General features: G+C 39.0%; 1 protein-coding gene across 7 annotated transcripts in view; it reads left to right on the forward strand.

Annotated features, from left to right (window-relative positions):
* The window catches only part of ATE1 (arginyltransferase 1), a 164,964-nt gene that overhangs the window by 16,485 nt on the left and 127,085 nt on the right, over positions 1–21,394 (forward strand). For 5 of the 7 annotated variants that reach the window (XM_018041398.1, XM_018041399.1, XM_018041400.1 and 2 more), the window contains exons 6-7: positions 966–1,195; positions 4,231–4,359. In XM_018041398.1, coding sequence (XP_017896887.1) covers positions 966–1,195; positions 4,231–4,359 — 359 coding nt within the window. Of the gene's footprint in view, positions 1–965; positions 1,196–3,179; positions 3,309–4,230; positions 4,360–21,394 lie in introns of all 7 variants that reach the window. The other 2 variants (XM_018041397.1, XM_018041402.1) reach the window with 1 other exon arrangement.

A 21,394-nucleotide genomic window follows, 5' to 3' on the forward strand; every position in this document is an offset into this window, starting at 1 on the left:
TGAATACTGCGTTTCAGGATCCTAAATTTTTATAAAACCATTTTTCTTTATTAATAGTTTTTAAAAAAATAAAAAATTATGTGTAATGTTAGAAAATTGGGAGAAAAGAGAATACTACAAAAAAAAGAGGGAAATCCTTTCTTTATTTTTAAACTGTTAAACATTTTTAACTGTTAAATTGGCTGTTAATGTGGTGGTATATTTCAGATTTTTTCCTAAGTATTTAATTGTATAATATATAGTGTTTTAACAGTGAATAATGAGAGAACCCCTAAAATTTCTAAAGCAATTAAAATGGCTTTAATTTTAATTAAAATGGGATATTCTGTTGCTTATTTTAAAAATTATGCAGTTCTGTAACTGGGCATCCTGATTATTTTGAAGTTTTCATTTGTGTTCATTGTTAGCCTTTATCTCTTGTGATTTTCTTGGAATTGATTCCTTGAAAATAGCTTCCTAGGTTAAATGGTATTGACTCAATTTTGTAGTTTTTAATAGTAAACTTTTTTTATATTTTAAAGGGTTGTCAGCTTGATATTTGCTCTTTTTCATTAAAATAAGGGGCTTCCCAGGTGGCTCCGTGGTTCGGAATCTGCCAGCCAATTCAGGAGACACGAGTTTGATCCTTGAGTCTGGAAGATACCCTGGAAAAGGAGATGGCAACCAACTCCAGTATTCCTGCCAGGATAATCTCATGGACAGAGGAGCCTGGTGGGCTATAGTCTATGGGGTCTCAAAGAACTGCTTGAGAAGTTTCTGTTACTATTTCCTTTCTCTGGCAGTTCTTCTAAGATAAATTTAAAGATCGACTTAGAGGTCTACACCATGAAACCTCTGGAACCTCCAGTCAAAGCTAACCTAACAATTGGAACTCTTTGGACTGATTCTGTAGAACCTTTGAGATTTTTGAAAAATATTTCTGGAGCCAGATGTGATTGATCTGCTGTTTTAAAATTCCTTTTTAGGGAGAGGGGCAGATTTGAGTAAGCCTCCATGTCGAAAAGCAAAGGAGATCAGGAAAGAAAGGAAAAGGCTGAAACTCATGCAGCAGGACCCAGCTGGAGAACGCGAGGGCTTCCAGGCTCAGTGTCAGCCCTCATCTTTGCTCCCACCAAAGACTAAATCCAACCAACCCAAGTCGCTTGAAGATTTAATTTTTGAATCTTTACCAGAGAATGCATCACACAAGTTAGAGGTACCTTGGAGGACATTTTTTTTTTTGTCGATTACTTTGTTTCTTTTCACTTGAGGATTATACAGTTGATGTTTTGCTGTTTATATAATGGGAAATTAAAGTGAACTGGCATGGAGTGGCACTTAATATTTACTAAGTTAATTGCCTCTTGAGGAAAACTTTTTTTCGTAAGGTTTAAAAAGGTGGCTACTAAAGTTGTGAAAATTCCAGTTTTAGTGTTATTAGTCGAGGTACTCTGGCTTTTCGTACACCTTAATTGAAATTTATTCATTAGAGTGAAAAATTTTTAAATAACTTATTTAAAATTTCATTTTTGGCAGTTTTGGTTTAGATAGTGAAAGAAATAGATTACAGTAGGCAAATGACTGTCTCATTGATTTTGATATTCTGGTGTTGATCAAGGGAACAAAATGGTTATTACCTATGCAAGCCAGCAGTTTAGACATAAATATAAATATGTCTGAATTTAGACAGTTTAGACATAATATGAATAGTTTCACAGTATTCCTCTTATTTTTCCCAAGTCGATTTACATTCTAGGTTAAGTCTAGGTTTTTCAGTATCAGTTTGGTATATTTATAAAATTTTTTTCTGTAACACTTGCTATAATGACTTCATTATATTCTCCTACTTGATTAGGAACTGATCAGCCTTTGAATTTATAGCTTAATATCATCTAATAATATCACTTATCACTGAAAACCTGATGTTAAAAATTTACTTTGGTGCAGTTTAAACCTTAGGACAGTATATATTCTTAGACATAAGTTTTGACAATTTTGATTATTATAATTCCTTGGCTGCTCTGTTTTGGTATTAACTTTCTCCTTCCCAAATTGTAAAAAGAATGGAACTTACCACTTAAAATACTTTATGAAGAGTTTTTTAGCTTTATTAGTAATGTGTTCAGGGCAGCAGGTTTCACCTAATAGAACACGTCTTCAGTGGGCAGCATTTAGTTTCTTAATTGATTGGAGGATAATTGCATTACAGTGTTGTATTGGTTTCTGCCATACGACAGTGTGAATCAGCCAGAAGGACACCTGTGTCCCCAACCTCTTGAGCCTCCCTCCCACCCCTGTAGGTTATCATAAAGCACTGGGTTAAGTTCCTTGTATTACAAGCTTCTATTTTTTTAATATAATACCCAGAACGGATGGATTTTTTTAATCCACTAGGTGTCACTCTTTCATGAGAAAAACTCATGGCACAAACAAGAAGTTTCCAGTTAAGCTTTTCTGTTACATTACATTTGATTTTGTATTTTACTATTCTGTTTTGCTAACATATTTTAACTGGTTAGTAAATAAGATTAAAGAAATGTCATCTGTTACTATGTACAGTTACCACTTGTAATGCATCCTCATTTTACATATGAGGAAACTAAGGCACTGAGAGGTTAATTTATTTACTTGACTAAAATGATAACTTTGAGTTTTACGGACAGGGAACTGACTTTAGAGTCTTTTTAAAGTATGCTATGGAATAGGAACAGTTTTTGAAAGTTGTCTTTTATACTTACATTAAAAAGTTGTAAGTTCAGAGTTAATGATGTATGAATGAGTGTCCAAAAAATATATTCACATTTTCAGTCTTTTGAATTGTTTTACTAAAGGGGAGTTGTGTACAGCTAATATTAAAGAGTATTTGTTTGTGTCTGTGCTTTGAATGCCAGAACTAATCTGTTGTTTCATAGCTGAGGCAGTCTTACATAATTCAGCTTAATCTTAGAATTTGGGCAGGAGCCTCTGCCTTTAATGAGTTCTATATAGACTCTGTTAATGAGTTTATAATTTGGAGAAATAGCATTTTTCTCTATTTATTAACAGTTGATCTTTAGAGTTAAAATATTGCTGTTACATGTTTCTGCTTTAATATTTGTATTGAAACTTTTGGGTCTTTGAGGGTGGGAGTAACTGTTAATGCATATTCCATGGAATAAATAAATGAATTAATGAACATTGTTTTTTACCTCCTTCTGAAGGTGAGGGTGGTGAGATCATCTCCACCAAGTTCACAGTTCAAAGCCACATTTCAGGAGTCTTACCAGGTCTATAAACGTTACCAGATGGTTGTTCACAGGGACCCGCCTGATAAACCAACTGTGAGCCAGGTCAGCAGGGCAAGTGTAATGTTTCTGAACAATGAAACTTCCCCTCTATTTGATATCACTGTGTGAATTCTTGGTTTATTTGTGGTGCATTTTATTTATGTTCAATTTGCAGTATATCTGCAAAGAGATAGGACTATGGAATAATGGACATTCTGAAAGTGCAGATTTTACCACAGGCCATGTTAAGGCCTTTTATGTATAATTTCCACGTGGAAAGTAGCACGTGAAATGAAGTATCTCTATTTTAAAAATCACCGTGTTTAGATGCATTTACTTAAGACTCAGTGAAAACAGATCTCTAAATTAAAATATTTATGGGGAAAAAAAGTTTTTTAAAAAATCCCGGTTTTTATGGTAGCCACACTTTGCCCAGCACAGTTAACATGCTTTATCTCCATGTAGAAGCCGTGAGTAGAGAGAGTTCCTAATAGCTAAATTACTCTTTGTTGATGTACAGGCCATATACAACTGAGTAGGACTAGAATGGATAGTAGCATGTTTTAATTGAAGTTCTCACATGAAGTCCTTGATTTATACTTTATAAATCAAATTACCCAAGAGAAATATGGAAGGGGAAAAAGCCCTTAATATAAGTAGAAGTGACAGAGCTAGTGTCAGTTACGTGAGCAACAATATTGACTCTGCTGTATGCAGAGAATTACATGGGTAAAGGGAAAAATTAAACCAAATAAACTGTCCCGGCCCTTGTGAGTTTAAATTTTTCATAAATATTGGTGTAAAGTTCATGCTTCAGGCTGTGTGGTCATCAGCCTGTTCCAAGGTTTACTCATTGTACAAACAATGCCAGTGCTGAGCTTTTGCAGTGGATTTGCGGAGATCTTACTCTAGCCTCACCTTCAGAAGCATATCATCAGTTAGAGATGTTTCAATAGCATTTGCTTGTATTTTCCTTGCTCTGAAGGTGAGGTTAGTACCTGTCTCCTTTGAGGACCCAGAGTTCAAGTCGTCCTTCAGCCAGTCATTTTCTTTGTATGTCAAGTATCAAATGGCCATACACCAGGATCCGCCCGATGAATGTGGGAAGACCGAGGTACCGTTCACTAAACATTTTTTCCTATGCTGAGGTTGTCTGTGAAGGAGCATACTGTATAACCTTCTTATGCCATTTTCTTAAGTGGAGCCATCTGTTAAGTGGAGCTGATGGTCCTTGCAGGGTGTATTCCTGAACTTTTGTGAAAACGAGCCATACATGTGATCATTTTAAATCCCTCAGAAAAAAAGGATGTGTTCTTACTTAGTGTTCTCTCCAGGAGCCCGAGGGTCGCGTGTTTCTAGACCAGTCATTGGGCTGTCAGCCGACATCACCAGATGCACTGTGTGCCACAGCCCACAGGGAGGCGTCTCTGTCCTCGAAGGATTGATGTTCACACGGGAAAGATGAACCAGTGAACAAATAGAGCTTAACAAGAAGCACGTGGAAGAAACTGAATGCTTTGAGCTTGTATCAGTTCAGTTCAGTCGCTCAGTCGTGTCCGACTCTTTGTGACCTCATGGACTGCAGCGTGCCAGGCTTCCCTGTCCATCACCCAGGGTTGAGGTTGTTCGTATAGAGCATCATTTGACAAGCCTTTATTGAGGGCTTGTGTGTTCCAGCTGCAGATATGTAGATGAGTAAGAGGTTGCTTACTTTTCAAAGTTGGACGGTGATGTCTTGGAAGAAAGATGCCAACAGATGCAGAAGGATTGAAGTTTTGATTTTTGTGTCTTTTTAATAACACAGAATGTGTTAGCTTAAAAAAGATGGTTGATAGGACAGGAGGTAATGCTGCATGTTCCCTGTGAGAAGGCTGACTCTGGTCTCCCAGAGCCTTTCTAGTTAAAGTGTAGTCTGCAGACCAGCAGCATCGGTGTCACTGGGAACACAGAATCTCAGGTTTCCCTTCAGACCTACTGAGTCAAAGTCCGCATCATGAACTAGGTCTCCAGGTGATTTCATATGCACGTTCTGATTTGAGAAGTGCTCCCACAAATTCCCTTTTGAGACCTATAGCAGTGCATGGTAGCATTTATAGGTAATGGATTCTGCCAGGTACAAGAAGTTCTCCTTTGATATTCTCAGGAGGTCTTAATTCCTTTCTGCACAGTACTCTTTCCTACTGCCCTTGAGATTCTGGCCTTGTGCCTGCCTGCTTCCCAGGTATAGATAGTTGGGCCAGAACACATCTGATGTGTTTCCGCTAAACTTCGACTGCTCCCCCCTGCCCCGACTCCATTTTTGGGCTTCAGGCCTCTATGGATTCCATTCCATTGGGGAGACAGATGGGTAAGCAGTTCCAGTGCCGTTCGTGTTAGTTGGTGGATTAGTAAGGAAAGCCACCTTAGTGTGAGACTGGAGTGAGGGAGGGTTTTCTGAAGGAAGTGACATCTGAGCCAAGTCCAAAAAGATGAGGGCCACTTAACATCCAGGCAGGCTCTAGGGCAGTGTTGTATTTAGGCTCAAGGTTTATTTGAGGTTTTTAAAAATAGCTTACATTTACATTCACTACCATCAGCAGTAGGGAACTCTGAATACGTGATTTGATCTTGTGTTTACATTGAAATACATAGTGTATTTCTGTATTATAACCAAATCAGTTCAGTTTAGTCGCTCAGTTGTGTCCGACTCTTTGCGACCCCATGGACCGCAGCACGCCAGCATTCCCTGTCCATCACCAGCTCCGGAGCTCGCTGAAACTCATGTCAATCGAATTGGTGATGCCATCCAACCGTCTCATCCTCTGTCGTCCCCTTCTCCTCCTGCCTTCAGTCTTTCGTAGGTTTGCCTTATTGATTCCTTTTATAGGATCACATACTTAGAGAAAATTCATACTGGTGGGAAAGTTTGTGATTGTTTAGTGCTTTGATTTCATACAAGTGAGTATATTTGGCTTTGATAAGTTTTTTAACTTCATTCATAGTGTTTTATTTATCTTGCATCTAACTGAATTCATATGGAGTTTTCAGAGATGTTTGAAATGATACTGTTTTTCATATGGGTCAGTTTGTCATGTCTCTGAATGTAGTTACTAAGAAGCAGCATGAGATAGAATTTTGTAAGTCAAGACTGTGCTGCGCTTTTATTTCTTTATAAGAGTTTTGTTGTTTAGTCACTTAAGTCGTGTCTGATTCTCTCTGACCCCATGGACTGCAGCACACCAGACTTTCCTGTCCTTCATTGTCTCATTGGGGTTTGCTCAAACTCATGTCCGTTGAGTCGATGATGCCATCTAATTTTGTCATCCTCTGTCATCCCCTTCTCCTCCTGTCCTCAATCTTTCTCAGTATTGGGATCTTTTCCAGTGAGTTGGTTCTTTGCATCAGGTGGCTCAGTTATTGGAGCTTCAGCTTCAGCCTCAGTCCTTTCAATGGATAGTCAGGGTTGATCTCATTTAGGATTGATTGATTTGATCTCCTTGCTGTCCAGGGGACTGTCAGATGTCTTCTCCAGCACCACAGTTTGAAAGCATCCCTTCTTCAGCACTCAGCGTTCTTTATGGTACAGCTCTCGTATCTGTACATGACTACTGGAAAAATTGTGCTTTGACTATATGGACCTTGGTTGTGTAATTCACATACTATACAATTTACCCGTTTAAACTGTATGACTGAATGGTTTTTAGTATATTCAGAGTCATGCAGCCATTATCACTAATGCCAGAAGGTTTTCATCATCCAGAAAAGAAACCTCATCCCCAGAGCGGTCACTCCTCATTATCCTTCAGACAGCACAGCTCTAGGCGACCGTATTCCACTTTCTGTTCCTGGATTTCTTTAATCTGGACAATTCAGGTAGATGAAATTGTATCATACTGGTCTCTTGTTGACTGGCTTCTTTCACTTAGCATGTTTGCAGGCTTCATCCATGTTGCAGCGTGTGTCAGTACTTCATTCCATTTTGTGGCTGAATAATATTTCGTTGTGCGGATATACCAGATTCTGTTTCTCTGTTCATCCATTGATGGCCATTTGGGTTGTTTTCATTTGGGGCTTATATAGAAAGCTTTGCTATGGATATTCATGGACAGGTTTTTATGTATTAATAGGCATATGTTTTCATTTCTCTTGGGTATATTCCTAGGAGTGCAATTGCTAGGTCATAGGAACAAATAAATATAAATAAATAAAAACTCTGTTTACCTTTTGAGGAACTGCCATACTGTTTTTCAAAGTGCTACCCTTTTTAAATTCTTTGTCATCCGAGTTGATGTGAAGTGGTATCTCATTGAGGGTGTGTTTATTTTTTTGGCTGTACCTCAGCATGTTCCCCAACTAGGAACTGAACCTAACCCCCTGTGTTGGAAGCGCAGGGTCTTAAGCACTGGACCACTAGGGAAGTGCCTTCATTGAAGTTTCGATTTGCAAAGAAAATGGCATCCCACTCCAGTATTCTTGCCTGGAGAATCCCATGGACAGAGGAGCCTGGCAGGCTACAGGCCGTGGGATCACAAGAGTTGGGCACGACTTAGTGACTACACCACCACCACCAATAGCTAATGATACCAAGCATTTTTTCACATGCTTTTCGGGGCAGTTTATATATTTTCTTTGAGTAAATGTCTGTTTACATATTTTGCCCATTTAAAATTTTTTGCCCATTTAAAAAAATATTAGAAAAATACTAGATATTGTAAAGTAATAAAAATATTTTTTAAAGATTAGAAAATATTCTCCCATTCTGTGGATTATCTATATCTCTAGTAGGATTTTTTATTTTAAAATCCATTTGTTTGAAATTGGTATAGCCATTCCATCTTCTTGTGGTTCCTGTTTGCATGATATATCTATACTAACTTATTGTCAGTCTGTTTGTGTCTTTGAGTTTCAAGTATGTCTCTTTTAGTCACTGTGTATTTGGGTCTTTTTGTCTGTTTGTTTTAATTTGGAGGGAGAGCAGTCTCTTCCACTTCGCTGAAGTTTAATCAATCCATATTTAATGTTGTTAATGATGGAGTTGGATTTACGTCTTCATTTCACATTTGTTTTATGTTTCATGTCTTCTTTTATTTCTTTACTGTTTTCTTTTGCACTAAACGAACATTTTCTAGTGTAGGATTTCAATTCCTCAAATTTTTTCACTATGTATTTTTTGAGATGTTCTCTTAGCAGCTGCTCTAGGCTTACCATATACCTATTGACTTACAGAAGTGACTTCAGATTTATGCCAGCTTGAGTCCAGTGAGGAATAAAATGCTCTTGCTGTTGAGCTCCAGTTCCTCCTCCCACTTTGTGTGCTATTTATAATTTATATATGTTGTGATCTCAATATATGTTGTTTAGTTATTACCTTATATGACTTTATGTCTTTCATAAAGCTGAGAGGAGAAATAGGAACAAGTATTTATTTATGATTGGTTAAAATTAACCTTAACTTCCATTTCTGGTTCTGTTCATCTATTCCTGTGTATTTGAGTTACCATCTAATATAATTTTCTTACTGTAGTTCACCTTTGTTTCCATCCACCTTCTTTACAATGTTGTCAAATATATTACTTTTCTATATGTTACTGTCCCAACAATGCAATTATATACGTATCGTTTGATGCATTTGGTTTTAAAATCAGAGAAGAAAGGAGAATATGCATTTGTATTCGAGAAGCCTCTGATGATACTCCCTGGAGTCTCAGCCTTGGGCTTGCACAGTCACCCCACAACGACAGTGGTTTTAGTAGTGTTCTTTGTCTCTTTCCCTGATCTCTCAGTTAAAGTGTTTGTTGTTTCACATCTAGGTCTTAGGCTCCACCATTTGCTCACTGGTTGCTGTATTTTCAACAGTGCCCTGGAGCATAAATTGCTCTGTAGTTTGATTTATTAAATTTAGTTGCCTTTGCAGCTTCAGTTCTTGAGGCCAGTCTTTGAGGTTTTTTCCTGACCCCCTGCTTAGTTGCTCAAGCCGTGTCCAGCTCTTTGCAGCCCTTTGGACTATAGCCCATCAGACATCTCTGTGCATGGGGTTTTTCAGGCAAGAATACTGGAGTGGGTCGCTGTTTCCTTCTCCAGGGCATCTTCCAACCCAGAGACTGAACCTGTGTCTCGTGTGTTGCAGCTGGATTCTTTACCTGCTGAGCCATCAGGGCTCTTCTTCACTGTCTCTTTTCTTTTCACTTTCCTTCTGGTAAGCCAGCTGGCCTACAGTAGCTTGAGAGAGAGAGAGTGGAGAGAGAGAGATTGTGTTCGTCCCTGTTCTTACGGCCCTCCTGCGCCCCCTTGTGTCCATGCTTTGGAGCTGCGAGCGGGGACAGTTCCTTTCCGCTTTATGAACAGGGCACTGGTCAGGAGCTTGGTTCTAGTTCTGATCTTTTTTAGGTAGATTATTAAACTTGGGGCTCATTAAGAGGGAATTTTAAGACCTATGAGCTGCGCTAATGGTAGTTCTGTGTAGGGAGATGGTCACTGCTGCAGGTGACTCCTTTACTTGCTGGCTTTTTATCCTAGAAATTCTTCCTTCACTTGCAAATTCTTGCTCACAGATAGTCAGCTCTCTGTGGTGCTGGCTGCCTAGAGAGACTGATGTGGACATGCTGCTCGGCTTCTCAGTCTCCAGGTGTGGCGTTCCTGTCGTGGAGCAGGAGTTTTCCTTGTACTTGGCTACAGTTTTCTACGTGAGTAACCAGCTAGTGTTCCAGTGCTCAGAGACAAAGAAAAGCCAGAAAAGTTCTCTGGAAAGTTCAAATGATCTGACCTGCTTTCCTGGCTCCAGGCAGCAGCTCTCTGTTTTGTGGTTTTGTCCATATAATGGGCCAAACTAATTTAATTATGTTCAAGAAAATACATTTTTGCTTTTGTTGTTGTAAAACATTTGAAGTAAATAACAGTCAGCATACTAACTTGGGAACTTTAAGCAACCATATCAATGCAGAAAATCCATTTTTAACTCTGTTGGTAACTGTAAAATAAAATCACGTAGGCACCCCAAGAAGTAGGTTATTTTTTGAGAGATTTGATGAGGCTATAAATAAATATAGATTGCTTTGATATCCAGAATAGCAAGTCAGTTCTTTTTAGTAACATCTTTAGAAAAGTAGCACATAATTGCAGAGGGTGAGATTGTATGAGACTTCATAAATGATTCTGTACGTTTGTTTCCATTACTGTTTTCAATCATTCAGGTAGATATCAGATTTGCAAAACATAATACTATCTAGATAAAATAAAGCAGGAGTAATTTGTGACCTATCTTTTGTATAATACAATATAAAGCCAGCATTTAAGAATATTTGTTTTTCAAAATACAAGTAATTCCATAGGATACAAATATGGGATTTTTAGCTAAAACTTTACTATGTTATAGATAATACCATTATCTAATAGTATTCAGTGCCAGTAGATCTCAGCTCTTCTAAACTGTGTGAAGAACAGGCTGTAGCCATAGCTCCAGTAGTCGCATTACAATTCTGAGGCATTGGCTGAACGGTTTTCCAGATTTTATTATGGACTTTCAGACAAAGGGAAATTGAGAGAACGGTATGCTGACTACCTTGTTTCCATCATCTAGATTCAACACGGGTTAGTTTTCTCTGTTTGCTTTATCTCTTTTTGTGTGTTGAATCATTCTTTGTTGTTTTTATTTTTTCTTGATTGGATGTATTGTAGTTTATTCACGCAATCCCTAGTTAATGGACATGGGACTTGTTTCTAATCTTCTGCTGTTTTAGATAGTATACTTTTGTCATTGTGCCTTTGGGTGGAAGTGTACTTTTTGCTTGATCTGACCTGTGCATCAAAGGACAAGAGCTCATAGAATTTTGCTAGTTATTGCCAAATTCCCTCCATGGTTGTACTGTCTTTACTCCAGAGTATGAGAATGTCTTTCTCCACAGCACTCCCAAACGAGTTGGTCTCAGACTTTGTGGATTTTTTTTTTTTTTTTTGGTATCCTTAGTTAGTTTTTAGCGTATGGAAAGAATGTTAGGAAGAAGTGTCTTATTTTGGGTGACCTCTGTGATCATAAGCTGAAATGTATATAAAGAATTTTGTATTTATACTTTATATTGTTTAATGAAACAGGTGAGAGACTGATGCTGATGGGAACAGAAAAGTGGAAAGAAGTAAGCAGAAGCATTCTAAGGGATCATGAAGTCGACAGGACTGTTGTCCTGACCAGGAATATTTATATCGATGAGGTTTAAAAATAATCTTTCTAAGAGTGTCTTTAATGACTCAACATTTTTCTCAATTAGAATAGGGATCTGCTGTATTAAATTTAATGAGTGAGTCCAGCTTATTTCCTTAATAAAACTCTTAAGCAGCAATAGATTAGACCTTGTCTGGTCTATAAGAAGTCTGTCCTCAAGAGGTTGGCTTACACTGTGTCCCTTTCTGTCCTCATTGTAGGATAATCGTGTGATGTGATTTTGTGTTTATATGTGTGTGTATCATATCATAGTTGAATTATAGAATTAAAGGGAATTTAATTTAAATTTTAAGAGCAGTATATATTCCTATCTCTCCTTTTTTTCTTTTTAATATATATCATTTAGTGCTTAGATAGTTTGATACAGAACAACTCTTCCTCTCATTTTGAATTTGGAGGTACTGTGTATACAACTGAACACAAAGAGGAACGAAAGGAGTCAAAACCAAGCTTGGGATTCTCTGCTCATGTGACAGAAACCAGCTTTGTATACTGCCTGAGATACAGTTGGGGTTAGTATGGAAAGTAAGCCTGGCTTGAGTGATTTGCTCGTCAAGTCGCTGTGTGGCAGTGTATTGGGCGCGTCTGGTGTCACGTGGGGAGGGCCTTCTGGTGGCACCGTTGCTATCTGCCCCCTCTTCATTGCCGACCACTCCTTGGTTGGGGTGAGGGGCTGGGCAGATGCTGCCTTTGGGTTGTGACTTCTCTGACTTTATTCTTCACAAGGATTGTTCACAAGGATCTTTCTTGAACTGCTTGTTCTGTGGCTTTGTTATCTGCAGTGGACACCTGCCTCCTTTTAATAAGTCCCTGTTACAGGTCTGTACTGGGCTTCCCTTGTGGCTCAGCTGGTAAAAAATCCACCTGCAATGCGGGAGACCTGGGTTCGATCCCTGGGTTGGGAAGATCCCCTGGAGAAGGGAACGGCTACCCACTCCAGTATTCTGGCCTGGAGAATTCCGTGGACTGTATAAGTCCATGGGGTCTCAGAGTCAGACAGGACTGAGCGACTTTGATTTTCACTTTCACAGGTCTGTACTACAGAGAACTCCCTCCTATAAGCATGCTGTTCTATCTAATTAAACAGAGGAGGTTCTCAGGCTTCATGGTCACCCTGTTCCATGTTTTCATTTTCCCTTTTTTTGTGTCACACACTCACAAGCTGGCAATAAGAGAATACGATAGTGGGAGATGAAAGTGGTTTATCCCCTGCTCGATGTCTTTGTCAACAGTAAAGTCACTTTTCTGGCATAGGTCACAGAGCCCATCATCTTTGTTTCTCTTTAGATTGTTTGAAACACAGTGCTCTTTGAATCTATGGATGAAGATAGTGGAAATGTTTTCCTAGGCCACAAGCACACAATTGAATAACACCAGACACTTACTCTCCATTTGTTCGTAGGTAGCCATGACATCAACAGTGTTACTTACCATTTATTGTAAAATCTTTAAACAGGCTTTTTAAAAAGAAGAAGATGAACAAACTTTGTTTTTTACAGTAGTTTTAGATTAAGAAGCCGTTTTGGAAAGAAGTTCACATATTATTTGAGAGACAACACTAGGATTAATAAATCTGAATTATGTATTTTTACCTTAATATTATAAAGAACTTTAAAATGGAAAATTTCAGGTGTTTGTAGAGATAATAGTACAGTGAACTCCGTATGCCCATTGCCCAGCTTCAACACTGTCAGCACTTAGCGTTGTTTCCGCTTGCCACCTTTTGTTTGTTGTCCCTGAAATTATGCTCTTTTATCTATAAATACTTTTTTTTTCTGCTTATTCCATCAGGCAATCTTACATAACTTTAAAAATTACAGTGATTGAGGTCATTTCATGCTATCCTGCTTTCTCAGAAAGCACTGTTTTCTAAAATTAGTTCAGAGAACTTACTGCGAGAGACTCACACATCAGGAGACCTCTGCTTCTGAGGGATATTTATTTTGGGGAAAGTTGTGTTAGAGTCAGGCATGAATGATAAGATGGTAAGCGTGGTAAAGAGAAGGTTGCCATGGGTCTCTTCTGACCCCTGGAGAACTGAGAGGAAGCAGTAGTGTATTGAGAACACCAGACTGTTGTCTCACTCTGGCCGCCAGGTGGTGCTCTAGATACAGAACAGGTTTGCTCTGAACATCAGGCTCGGTCCCTGTGGGGTGTGTCTTTACAGCCTAAGAAGTATGGATGTTTTTCTTCTGCCATTTATAAGACTTCCTTTGCATTGAGGCATTGAACATGATAATTACAAATGATTCTTTGCTTGTTAAAGATGTAAGTATTTTCCAGCACTTAACCTAGAGAGGAGCTTTCAGATTTGTTTTCCCTTCTTAATAGCCTTACTCTATGTATAGGAAAATAATAACAACAGCCTATGTTTAGAAACTTATTCAGTGTATTGTACTGACATTTTCCTTCAATTATGCAGAGAAACCAGACAATTTTGTATAGGATAGGTATATACTATTTTATAAATACCTAACTGTCATAATCAATAGAATTTGAGTGATGGCAAAGGGTGAGCATTTTGGAATATTAAGATATTTTTTCAGGCTACTTTTTGAGTAAAGTAGAGGGCTTGAAGTAGAGGGCAACATTTGTACAATTTAGTCAAAAAAGCCGCATAGAGTAACTTTAGGGGAAAAAAAGGCAGTTAGTGTGAGGGCATGTGGTACCCAGCAATGCTGTGAGGGCAGAGCATGCCTGCGGACAGGAGGGCCACTGTCACAAGTCTTGCTCAGCGTTCTGGGACAGAAGGCAGCCCCTGTGAGCAGCCCCTAAGTCAGGACAGTTCTGTGTCATAATCTCTCTTGAGGTGTGCTGCATGACATTTTTTATTAATAATAGTTAAATTATCAAGGTTTTAAAATCATTTACTTAAATTAGAGCAGAGGCTATGGTTCTATCCCCATGTCATACTGTTAATTCTGAGGAAAATGCATAGGGGTAGAGTTAAACCAGCAGTGGGAACATTTTTTCCTAAAAGTTTTTTCTTTAGGTCAAGAATTTCCAAAACTTGTCTCAGATCATAAAATCGTAGCATCATAAAGCATTAGAGATAGGACCTTCGTGATTGTATAGAGGGTATGGGTAGGGTATGGATTCACTCCTCTTACTTAGAGAATTAATTTGTCCAGGGTAACGCAGGTGGTGAGTGGCAGAGCAGTGTCTCCAAATTTAAGAGCTTTTTGCACTGGACCATGGTGTTGCCATGTGAAAGCATAAAAGTGGGCCGAAATAATTAACCTCAAATAACCGACACCAGTGAATGAACTGTTCAACATAAAGCAAACTTTCCAGACAATTGAAACATTTTCATTGTTAAGATTTTATGTATTCTGACCATTTGAAATGAGTCTTTTCCAAATGTGTCGTGTTCTTCCCTGCCTTCTGTCCCAGAACGCTGAGCAAGACTTGTGACAGTGGCCCTCCTGTCCGCAGGCATGCTCTGCCCTCACAGCATTGCTGTGTACCACATGCCCTCACACTAACTGCTTTTTTTTTCCCTAAAGTGACTCTATTTCCTCCTGTTTCCCTTCTCTTTCTGTGCTTGGTTTTTGTGGTGTTTGTCTAGTTTGGCATTCTTGCCCTTCCTAATTTGTGGTTTCTTGATGTGTTTGTAAAAATATTTATTGAGCACATGCTGTGTGCCTTGTGGTGTCTGAGAGGCGTTTGCTCTAGTCAGCAAATGAGTGAGTAAGTCAGATCAGTGATCCCTTGCTCCTGTGGCGCTCACATCCTAGGGTGGGAGGGAGTGGTCAGAGGTAGTCATTTGAGAGTAGCTGTACTAAATGAGCAAATTACACAGTAGGTCAGCAGCGGGTAACTAAAGGAAGGCAGAACAGGTGTAAGAGAAGAGTGGATCACCAAGTTAATTGTTAGTGAAGTTAACTAACAGTCAAGGGGAAAATGGGAAAGGGAGCTGGACGGTTTCTTCTGCACGCTGGGGACAGAAGCACTAGGACCTGCCTTTTTGAGTCCTCATTTTAACCTTTTTTGCTTTCTTCTGGGGTTTGAATGTCTGAAATTCTAGAGTAGTTTGCTAATTGATCTCTTGAGGTATACTTTAATATAATAGTTTATAGCTAATATGTAGCTACTTATACTGTCTTCTGGAAGCTAAAGAATGAGACTTTGAGCAGGATGTTTGGTGTCAAATTTAACGCGTGGCACTGAGTGGATGCTGATTCTTGATTAACCACCTGCAGGAGGAGAGACGTGCCCTGTGATAAATGATCTGGCTTGAATAGTGTGAAGATGATACCAGTACTAGTAGATAGCCTTGGTGTGTTTATCGTTCTGGACATTTTGGATGAGAATATTGATATCAGATAGTCTGAGGAGCATCACGGGTAACAGTGTGGACTCCGATCAGACACTTGCCTTAAGTCTTCCCCACTTACTACCTGTGTGGCTTGGAGCAGGTTTCTGCTTCCTCTGCTTCCACTCTTCAGGTTCCTCATTTGTGAGCATGGGGAGAACAGCACATGGGGCTGGTGAGAACTAAGTCAGGGCAAAGGTGCTTGGCTAGATAATCATCAGCTAAACGAGTTGCTAGGCTGTGGACGATGACAAGCCATTCGGAAGCATCAGAGACACCGAGCTCAAGGGCAAACAAGTGATACTTCTGGTTCGTCCAGCCAGCATTTGCAAATTATAGTTTTCCTCGTTTTGTTCTTCCATTTTAATTCTTATATTTGTTTGAATTAAAAGATGTCATATGTTTTAAATTTTAATATTAGAATTAGTTCTTTCAAAAGAAAAAAGTAGTAATACTCAAACCATTCAGTTTGGTTCATCAACGTGTAATTTTACTCTTTAAAATCCTATTATACCACCTGCAACTTCTAAAATATATAATTTGGTGAAGATTCATGTGTATATTTCTTAATTGCTTTACTTAGAACTGGAAATAAAGGAACTGTGGCTGTTTCTGTGCCTTGCCTCTGGTGGTGGAGCTTCTTGCTTACTCTGCGAATAGATCCCTCCTTTTGAAAATAAGCTATGTTTTATTAGACCACCATAATCTGTGGTATAATTTGTGTTCATACACTGACTTATAAAAATTCTCTGCCAGAGTCAAAAGAAATGCACAGTGCAGAGTGCCAGGAATGGAGTAGATGCCCAGTGGAACGTTCATTGAATGAATGGGCGGCTACGTTGACCATTTTTCAGAAACAGCTGGAGAGAGAACTCACTGTTGCCAAATGGAAAACTACAAGAAAGAACATGTGTTCTTGAAACCTGTGATGTGAAACCAAAGGGAAATTCATATGATGTCAAAGCTCTTGACAGTTGTCTTGTACAAAGTAAAAGCTGAGGGAGAGTGTTGAGAAAGTTAAGTACATTTTAGTGTGTGCAGAACTCACGTGAAAGGGATCATCTTGTTGGGAGCACCATTGCCGTTTTTCTGTAGTTTTTGTATTTCAGGTCTGCTTTTTCCATTAAGTCTGAGGAGCCTCTGGTTTTACAACCTCCTGGTAATGACTTGACAAGTGAACAATGCCACCTATTGAGGTCTGGCTGGCCTAAACAAGGAAAGTTTGTGTTTTTGCTGTGGAAATTCATTTGATATGCCAAATAACTTAGCTAACTGCTTGCATGATTAAAAAGCAGTTGATTTCCTTCCAGTCAGTAGTTAATTATAAAAGTAAAATATATACATTATATATGTGATTTTTAAAATCCAGAATATGTCTAGGTCTATAAATATTGTCTGTAAAGTAACATACACACTGGCTTTTCCATGACAGTCATTCTAGAAATAGCTCAAAGTTTCACACTTAGAGTGGCTCCTGGTCTGTGGAGGAGTGTGATTGTTCTGTTCAACCAGTCATATAAATGTGTGATTCCCAGCATGTTCCAGTCACCATGGTAGGTCTTGGGGATGCGTAGATGAATAAGACATGGTCCTCTGCACATTTTAGCTAACCAGTATTTTAAAGATTTCTTTTCAGAAGTTTGCATTAATGTTTAAAATATTAAAATAGCAATAATATTTAAAGAGTATTGGCAATACGGGGTTGCCTCAAAAGTTCAGAACTTTTTGGTCAATCCAGTATATGTACCTGGCATGATGTGGAGATATTTGATCTTGCTTGGAATTGGTTGGTCTGATACGTATGGAAAGTAGTGCCTATAACCATTATTAGTATGGTGGTTAATATAGTCAAGTATTTTTAATAATTCAGTTGCTGATAATATATTCAGTTTCTTAGTGTGTGGCCAGAGAGCTTTTAAAGTAAATTTTATTTTGGCTGTGCTTTCTTGCTAATTTTTATTTCTAGGTTTTGTGGTATTTTCTGCTATCCCTAATTCATGTCATTCACATTTTTGAAAGATACCCATTTTTCAAGGTCAGTTTGAATTCTTTTATCAACTTATTGCCATTTAAGTGATACCTAGTTTTGTCCTCAGTAATCTGTTGAGTAGTTGCTCCCAGAAATAATATTGGAAGTTTCTCTGCAGGAAATTAAAGGAGTGTATTGAGGACATAGGTGGTCCTGGGGAGATCTGACGAAAAGGACACTGGTGTTTCTTCACTTGATACCAGCTTTATGTTACCGATGACTACATCTCTGTGGCATCTCACCTTGGGCAGATGACCCAGTTTTGCAAAGTAACCAGTGGCCGTGAAGACATAATAGGCAAAAAGAGTTGAAAATTCATTTACTTGTTTATGAATTGATTAATCCAATTTACAAATGAATGAATGCATCCAGGCAGTTAAGCCGCAAATATTTGCTGAGTCCCTGCTGTGTGCCAGGTGTCACTTTAGGCTCCGGGGATGTAGCACAGGGAAGGGGAGAGAAACGCTCTTTCCCTGGAGGAGATGATGTGATAGTGAGGAGGATGGTTGGGAGGAAAGTTATGACCAACCTAGACAACATATTAAAAAGCAGAGACATTACTTTGCCAACAAAGGTCCGTCTAGTCAAGGCTATGGTCAAAGAGATCCAACCAGTCCGTCCTAAAGGAGATCAGTCCTGGTTGTTCATTGGAAGGACTGATGTTGAAGCTGAAATTCCCAATACTTAGGGAAGAGCTGACTCATTTGAAAAGACCCTAATGCTGGGAAAGATTGAAGGCAGGAGGAGAAGAGGACCACAGAGGATGAGATGGTTGGATGGCATCACTGACTCAATGGACATGGGTTTGGGTGGACTCTGGGAGTCGGTGATGGACAGGGAGGCCTGGCGTGCTGCGGTTCATGGGTCGCAAAGAGTCGGACATGACTGAGCAGCTGAACTGAGCTGAGGAGGATGAATAAACAAGTATGCTGTACAGTGTCAGGAGAATGTGCGCTAACAAGAAAAGGGAAGAGGAGGTGAGAGACGGGGAATGGTGGTGGTGATAATTATATGAGGATGTCAGGAGCGGCTCTGAGGAGAGGGGCTCCTTGGCAGACCCCTGGATGAAGAGCGTGCCCCTGTGTGCATCTCTGGGTGGTGCACCTCAGGCCTGATGTGGTCACAGAACGGCAGGGCACTGCTGAGGCTGGAAAACGGAGTGGGGCGTCTCCCGTCTCGTCTGTGTCGCTTCTGAAGGCTTTGTTTTCTGATCTCCCATTTTTGCTGTTCATTGACTGGTATTCATTATCATAAAAATGTTCATGTTTTGTTGTAGACTTGTTACCTGAATACCTGCATATCACCACATGTCACTGTTGTTTTATAGCACTCAGACTTGGTATCCCTGGACTTTGTTGCTTCCTTTGTCAATTCTAATGAATAGTGCTGTTTAGTCATGGGTATAACAAAGGGAATCATGGATTGGAAAAAGCATCTAGGTTCTAACCCTAGTTTTGTTGCTGACTGTAAAATAATGTAACATTTCTGGACCATAGTTTAGGTATAAACTAAAGGAGTTGGATTAGATAACTGCCAAGATTCCTCTTAGTTGTAAAATTCTGATTTCAATGATTTTGACAAAAATTCCCCAGGAGAAATTGAATACTTTCTGTTTCCTTTTAAAAAAATAGTTTTTTAAAATATTGATTGATTGATTTGGCTGCACTGGGTCTCAGTTGCTGCTTACGGGCTTCTCTCTTTGCTGTGAGCGGGGACTACTCTCTAGCTGCGGTGTGCGGGCTTCTCACTGCGGTGGCTTCTCTTAGTGTGGAGCGCAAGCGCCAGGGCCTGTGGGCTTCAGTAACTGTGGCTCGTGGGCTCCAGAGCACAGGCTCTGTAGTTGTGGTGCATGGGCTTAGTTGCCCTGCAGCACGTGGGATCTCCCTGGAGCAGAAATCAAACCACTGTCCCCTGCATTGCAAGGCAGATTCTTAACCATTGGACCGCCAGGGAAACCCTAAAGTTAATTTTTAAATTTATATATATTGAGGTGCATAAATCTTAGATGTACAGCCTATCGGATTTTTACATATTATGTGCTCTTTTTGGACCTTTCTGAAATTAAAAAAAAATATATATATATTTGTTTCCATCTGTGGTTGATTGAGTCTGTGGATGGAAAAGTATGGAGGGCTGCCTGTACATGTATATTCTAAATATCTTTTCCCAATCTGGAAATGCCTATATTCAATACCTAGGCAAGTATTTTTAGAAGAATGGAATTTTAAAACTTTCCCATTTTGTTGCATTTTTGTACACTTAATTTATAGATTAAGAAAGCAACAGATTTAAAGGTTTCTCTTACAACATAAAAATTTGGTCCCAACATTGACTTTAAAGAAATGCTAAGGTACCTTTTCTCTTAAACACACTTCTAAACTTACTTCCACACTTCTTGTGAGAGTTTTTTTAATATTTTGTGCTGGTTCTTAACTTACTTAATATTACAAACAAGCAGGTGATAGGGTCCTGGGGTAGAATGATCCTCTCACTAGAGAAGCGAGCCGCTCAGCACATGACATTGCCAGCACTTGTGTCTGTCTCTAGTGGGTATTCCTTTTGGTGACTTTACCAAGAACTCCTTTTCTTTGCATTTTGATGTGAACTCTGTGGTGCTTTTTTCACTGCTGGTAGTGTTGAAAGGCAACAAAATTCTTTTAGATTCCATTCTCTTTGAGTGCACCTCTTCAATAAAATTACGACTTTCTTCCCTGGATTTATAGACTCATGTTTTGAATGTAACCTTTTAATTTTAGAAACAAACACCAAAGTTGGAGGTAGTAAATAATGAAGTTTTAATAAGTTCAGATGTACACTATTTGTGTTAATGGATACAGAGCCACTATTTATAAAATATTCAATTATTAGAGTGAACACATGAGGTAGGTGTTAGTGAATGACTTAATTATAGCTCAAATCCCTGTTGCTCTTAGAAATTGGGGGAAGAGTTGCAAGTAGTAAAAGAACATGCACTGAAGTAGCTCACTAATTAGGATGTGCATTAGCAAACTGGAATCAACCCTATGAGCAAAACATTCACAGCTCACTCTGTGTGTTAGTGTTAATGGACTTTTGTAATTCTGGGCAGGTATTAATCTTTTAAGAGTCATTTATTACAGTTCTTTTCATGGTGTGGACTTGAGCGTTAGTCCCTTCACCATTCCAAAGTGCTAAATATTACAAGGATCCCCTTAAGAGATATTATTGGCTGGGGACCACAACTCTTAATTAAAGTGGGGGGAAAGAGCCATTGACTCATTGATAGTTTATATTAGATTTTTCAGACACTAAACAGCCATGCTGAATATTTTCAGTAAGCATTTCTACTAAGTATAGATGGGGAAAAACGGTTCAGAGCTGGCAGTGACCAGTGTTTCTTAGAATAAGTTTTGTGGAATATTGGTTCTGTGAAATGGTAATAAATGTTACATGAAATTAAAAACCAACCAACAAACAGAACTCTGGGTATGTATTCTGCAAAGCACTAGATTGAATGAAGCTGGAGGGTTTTTTGTTTTTCCAGCTATATTGGGATACAGTATAGTTTCTCATTTGACGGCAGGGATTCTCAGGGCCTGTAATTTGTCTGTTTATCTTGTACTTCTTTCTGT

Source organism: Capra hircus, chromosome 26 (genome assembly GCF_001704415.2).
Source record: "Capra hircus breed San Clemente chromosome 26, ASM170441v1, whole genome shotgun sequence".
Classification (NCBI taxonomy): domain Eukaryota; kingdom Metazoa; phylum Chordata; class Mammalia; order Artiodactyla; family Bovidae; genus Capra; species Capra hircus.